General features: G+C 55.8%; 1 protein-coding gene across 1 annotated transcript in view; it reads left to right on the plus strand.

The window, feature by feature from the left end:
• KIF21B (kinesin family member 21B) overlaps window positions 1-5,558 on the plus strand; it is a 46,100-nt gene extending 40,542 nt beyond the window's left edge. The window contains exons 31-35 of the mRNA XM_012650473.1: window positions 1,769-1,933; window positions 2,248-2,365; window positions 3,111-3,281; window positions 3,847-4,046; window positions 5,081-5,558. Of these exons, the coding sequence (XP_012505927.1) occupies window positions 1,769-1,933; window positions 2,248-2,365; window positions 3,111-3,281; window positions 3,847-4,046; window positions 5,081-5,138 (712 nt within the window). The 3' untranslated portion in view covers window positions 5,139-5,558. The remainder of the gene's footprint in view (window positions 1-1,768; window positions 1,934-2,247; window positions 2,366-3,110; window positions 3,282-3,846; window positions 4,047-5,080) is intronic.
• The last annotated feature ends 442 nt before the right edge of the window (window positions 5,559-6,000 follow it).

A 6,000-nucleotide genomic window follows, 5' to 3' on the forward strand; every position in this document is an offset into this window, starting at 1 on the left:
TGGTTGTTTTTTTTTTTTTTTTTTTGGTGAAGGACAGCGTTTATTTAAAAAAATTTTACTGCACTGATCACGATGACCGGCATACACACGATTGTGGCTTTTCTCTTGGGTATTAACGTTGCAGTATTTTTGTGTACTGAGATGTTTCCACAGGACCAAGAACGTTAGAGCATAAAGATCTCAGATAAAAATGAACACTAATAATTCTGGTACCCTGCTCCATAGAATTTAAACCCCTTATGAAACAGTGGCATTGTAACGTGACATAGTCGTGAAGAACGAAATTCTCTTAGCAGCAGGCAGCATGAATTTATACTTCCTTGCACCTTCATCTTCAATTTTTATAATTTATGTCCACCCTGGCTAGAGTACAATCATACAGGACACCATAGATAATTTCCGTGCTACCATGGCACAAGTTTAGTGATGTTACGTTTAAATAAAAAAAAAAAATCAAGCCACCATCAAAATAAAGAGGTAAATAAAAGTGAATTTCAGATTACTTGAAAAGCATAGTGCTTATTTGTCTAATACAGACTCAAACTTAAATGCTGTACTTATAATTTCCAAACTTATGCAATAAAATTATCATTTTTATACATGGTTTTTGTTGATAGAATTGTATTTTGCAATCAGCAAGAGAAAGTTATTTTTAAAGAGCAAAATATGTGGTTACAGCTCCACACATCTGTAGTAAAGACAGAGCCGCACGGCGTTAAATCTGCTCTGAGTAACCCGAGGTACAAAACTTTGACAGATATCAAAATTATCATAGTCTGATCATAAAAATTCAACCCCTGAGATTACTTTTTAGAGAGTAAGTGTGCTATTGACTACTTATTTCGATAACCTTTTCTTTTTATGACTCTGCAAACTAACCTTTTTTTTTTTTTTTTTTTTGAGACAGAGTCTCACTCTTTTTGCCCGGGCTAGAGTGAGTGCCATGGCGTCAGCCTCGCTCACAGCAACCTCAGACTCCTGGGCTCAAGCGATCCTCCTGCCTCAGCCTCTCGAATAGCTGGGACTGCAGGCATGCACCACCATGCCCGACTAATTTTTTCTATACATTTTTAGTTGTCCAGATAATTTCTTTCTATTTTTAGTAGAGACGGGGTCTCGCTCTTGCTCAGGCTGGTCTCGAACTCCTGAGCTCAAACAATCCGCCCCCCTTGGCCTCCCAGAGTGCTAGGATTACAGGCATGAGCCACCGCGCCCGGCCACTAACCCTTTTTTGAATTGTGACTCACCGATACTTCACACTGACCTCTTCACTTCTGTGTCCCCACGTCCGTGCCCAGGGGTCTCTGAGGCAGTGTAGGTCTGCCTTCATGAAAACAGTAGGCACGTTAACCTTTCAGTGACAGTTTTTAAATCTGTAAACGCAGTAATCACGTGATTTAGCTCAGCAACTATAAAAACACCAAGATTTTAGCATTTAAAGCCAGAATCTCTCGGTACTTGTTACGTTAAGTTGCTTTGGAATCTCTTTGGTATTTTTCAGCCATTTGTATTTCCCTTATAAATAATAATATATTTAAAATGATTTTTGAGGTTAAATGTTCTAGGGCGCTTATCAACACAGCAAGTGTCATCTCCTGGTAAGACACCGGTCCCACCTCCAGGAGAGGCTGTTGCTCTTTTGTCAGTCAGGGAAGACTTCCTGGAGGAAGTGGGCTGTCGGGGCTTGTCTGAGTGAGGTGTTACTGGTTTTCTGGCCCATGTGATGGACTGTTTTGACCTGTGGCCTTGCCTCTCCTCCTCACGGCAGGTCCTCGGGCCAGGTGATCTCAGGTGACGCCTGCGCCGCCACGTCTACCCGTGCCATCACCAGTGCGCAGGGGGAGCATCAGATCAACCAGATCGCCCTCAGCCCCTCGGGCACCATGCTGTACGCCGCCTCGGGCAATGCCGTCCGCATCTGGGAGCTGAGCCGGTCAGTGGGACGCCGGGGGAGGGGCGAGGGCCCGGCAACATGTTTCCCAGCAACAGTTTCTAGGTCTCAGTTTTGGGTGACCCACTCAGGGTGGGCAGGACCACAGCTGCTCCTCGTCCCCCACACTGCTGGGCTTGTGTCCCCTCCTCTGAGAGTCCTGGGACACGGAGAAGCGTTTGTCCAGGTTCCTGATCTTGCCTTGAGGTGGAGAGTACCTTGGCCAGGCCAGCTGGTTTCAGGGCAGACCCCCCCCCGCAAGCCCAGGGTCCCCTCTAATCCGCCCCCCGCCCCGGCTGGGCCTCTCCCCACTGCAGGTTCCAGCCCATCGGCAAACTGACTGGCCACATCGGACCTGTGATGTGCCTGACAGTCACCCAGACTGCCAGCCAGCACGACCTCGTGGTGACCGGCTCCAAGGACCACTATGTCAAGGTACCAGAGGCTGGGGGGCGTTCCTAGTGTTTCTTCCACCCTCCCCGTCTTTGGCCTCTGTCACCTTGAGGTTGCTCATAAAGACTAATGAGACTTCTGGGGATCTGGGGATTTATGCTGAAGAAATCACCCCAAAGACGGCAAGAAGCTGTGTGCAGAAAGTTGTAGATTGCGGGGTTACTCGTGAATGGTGAAAAAGTAGAAATACCCTGAATGTTTAAGGGTAGAGGAGCAGTCACACGCACGAACAGGACACATTGCAACTGTTAAAATGACAAGTAGGGAAACAGAGAGTATACAGACAGCACTGATTGTTTGCTCCCCGATGATGCCATTGGAAACTGTATGTTCCTGGTCCGACACCGGAAGGAAGCAGAGAGGTTGGGTGGTGGGATTATGGTGGATATTTTCATTTAAAGACAAGTAACATTACATTTAATTTATTAAAAAACAGAAGAATTATAAACCTTTCTCCGTGTAGCTGTGGGGTCTCGAGTGATCCGCTGAGTCGCCCCCGCATTAGCTTAAGTCAGGCTCCTGCCCCCCAGCCTCAGTCTCCGTGGGAGGGGTGAGGACCGGAGTCCCCAGAGTCCCCAGTGTCCTGGAAAAAGCAGCACCTCCTCCAGGAGCCCTCACCTGCTGGGCCAGACCCCCACTCTTTGGGCCCCTGGGGACAGCAGTGCCGAGGGCCCTGGCCTTCCCTCCTCCCTGCTCTGAGCTCTCCCTACGGCGCCGCCTCCCGCAGATGTTCGAGCTGGGCGACTGCGTGACAGGCACCATCGGCCCCACGCACAACTTTGAGCCCCCGCACTACGACGGCATCGAGTGTCTCTCCATCCAGGGAGACATCCTGTTCAGTGGCTCCCGGGATAATGGCATCAAGAAGTGGGACCTGGACCAGCAGGAGCTCATCCAGGTGCACGTGGGAGGACGGGGAGAGGGCGGGCTGAGCGGGGTGGCTCTCCAGCCCAGGCAGGCCCCTGGGGCCCTAGGGTTTGGGCTCGCTGGCCCCAGGGGAGCTGGTTTCAGAGCTCCCTGAGGCTGTTCTCCAGCCTCTAACCTCTCTGTCTCCACCGCCACCCCTCCCTCCCTGCAGCCTCTCCTGATGCCACCATCTCCCCCCTGTGCCACCTGCTCTCAGCGATGGCTTTGCTCTCGGCCCCGGGGCTCGAACATGAAGCTTAGTCACCAGATTCCCTCTCCCGGCAGCGATTACATTCTAGCCTGCCCCGTTTGAGGGCTGAAGGGTTCTCCACCAGCGCAGGATCTTAGGCTTGAACCTCATGGGGGCGTGGGGGCAGAAGGACCCATCTCTGGTCCCCTGAAACCCCTAGCACAGGCCACCCCAGCCTGGCTCCTGGGACCAATGATGTCTGCCTGCATGGTAGCAGCCCTCTGCCAGTAGCAAGAGGGGCCCCGGGGCAGGTCCTCTCCCTCCTTGTCACCTCCCCCAGCCCTCACCAGCCCTGATCCTCCCGCAGCAAATCCCCAACGCGCACAAGGACTGGGTGTGCGCCCTGGCCTTTGTCCCGGGCCGCCCCATGCTGCTGAGTGCCTGCCGTGCGGGCGTCATCAAGGTCTGGAACGTGGACAACTTCACGCCCATCGGGGAGATCAAGGGCCACGACAGCCCCATCAATGCCATTTGCACCAATGCCAAGCACATCTTCACGGCCTCCAGGTGGGTGCTGGACTGAGAGTCTGCCTCCGCCCCCACCCCTCTCCTGGCACGGGCAGGGGGTGCTGGGCGGCTCAGAGCCCTCAGGTCACAGAGCAGACCCTACAGCAGCCTCCTTTCCGTACCCCACCTGTGCCAGCCTGCAGAGTGCCTACTGCGTGCCGGGCCCCAGGCCAGGACTTGCCCACTTCTCTCCAGGCCTCTCCTGCCCCTCCCACGGCAGCCCCCCTGGCTGTCTCCCCGCCCAGGGACCTCTCAGACCGCAGGGCCACCCTGCCGCCTCCACACCACACCTCCCTCTGGCCCCAGCTCTGGTCCCCCACGCAGGGAGCACCCAGTCCCATGGGGTGCTACTCAGACGGCTTTCTTCTTTTCCCTTCTCGTTCCGACCTTGTCCCCTGTCCCCTCCCCTTCCCGTCTCCTCCTGCCTCTCCTCTCTGCCCCTCGCTCTCTCCCCCCACAGTGACTGCCGGGTAAAGTTGTGGAATTACGTCCCTGGACTCACCCCCTGCCTTCCTCGCCGGGTCCTGGCCATAAAGGGCCGCGCCACCACCCTGCCCTGACCCCGTCTCTGCCCCCTCTCTCATTCTTCCCTCTTTCCTTTTCCCTCTCTTTCCTCACTTCGATCTGAGCTGCTTCTTGACGGTATGAGATTATTTTACTCCTTCTCTCTACTGTCCCTGCACATGCCTGGCCCAGAGAGCGCCCTGCCTGCCCTCCTGCTCCCCCTCCTCCCCGAGCATGAGCAGCGGGACGGCCCGGGAGAGGGTGCCGGGGAGCAGGGGGCCGCCTTCAGGCCTGGGCAAAACAAAGCACAGAGGACAGCCTGGGATAAGGACCCCGCGGGGCCTGGGAGACCGCAGCCCGCCCCCTGCAGTGCCCCCCCTGCAGCCTGCCTGCCCCTAAGTGATGCTTGCTTCTTGGGCCCTGCCACATTTGTCCCCAAATGTGGAGAATCGGCCCATCCTTCACTCCTGGGGACAGCCAGCTGGGCCCACTTCAAGAGCTGACCAAGCCCTTTTTGTCCTCCACCCCAGTGACCTGACGGTGAAGTTCTGGAGCGTGCGGCGGTTACCCCACAGTGGCCCACCCTAGGAGTGAGGTCGGAGGGACGCCCCCGGACCCTCGACCTCGGCAGCCTGGACAGCACAGAGGGCAGCTGTGGCCCGGCCTGACGGGGCGCTGCCTGGGGACAGAGGAGTGGGCCGTGGCTGCGGCCCCCTCGTCTGCTCCCCCTGCCTTCCCGGGGGTGCTGTTTCCTCAGTCCCTCCCCTGCTTCTTGGAAGCCTCTCGGGGGAGAGAGGCTGGAGAGGAAATTAAGCTGTGAAGCCAAAGGGCATTATCCCCTCTGTTCCTCTCCCGCGTCCCCTGGACTCCCCACCCTGTCACCCACCACCGGCCACGTGTTCCCTGCTGAGCCGGCCCTGCCCCTCCTCCCAGCCTCTGGCCCAGCAGGAGGCCCTCGGGGGGGTGAGGCAGCCCAGCCCCATTGTGCCCCCCAGGAGCTGGCCTCCCCCACGCTCTCAGCCAGCCTCTGGAGCCACCGCGCCTGCCTATGAGCCCAAAAAGCCAGTCCTCAGGTAACCATGGAAATCAGGTGTAGGCAGCTGGGCCTTGCAGCTGTCCCAGAACCCTGTGGCCACAATTAGTCCCAGTTGGCCCCAGCAATCTCCTAGGGTCCCTTTCTGACGGGCCAAGAGGGAGCTGCTAGCAAGAGTCCTTTGGGGAGATGGTCAGAAATACTTCAGTTATTTATTGGTTTTTTATTTTTATTTTTTGCTGTTGCCTCCTGGAAACTGACTTGAAGTTTCTTCCCACATGTTCTTTCCCTCAGCTCTTGGGGACCAGGGACCCCAAAGGGAGTCCGCTGCCCTGGCCTCCAGGGCCACCTCCTCTGTTGCTTTGCAGAGGAGGGACATGCCCCTTTGACTCTTTGCAGCTCGGGCCTGTCCCTGAC

The sequence above is a fragment of the Propithecus coquereli genome, unplaced genomic scaffold (assembly GCF_000956105.1).
Source record: "Propithecus coquereli isolate 6110/MARCELLA unplaced genomic scaffold, Pcoq_1.0 Scaffold328, whole genome shotgun sequence".
Classification (NCBI taxonomy): domain Eukaryota; kingdom Metazoa; phylum Chordata; class Mammalia; order Primates; family Indriidae; genus Propithecus; species Propithecus coquereli.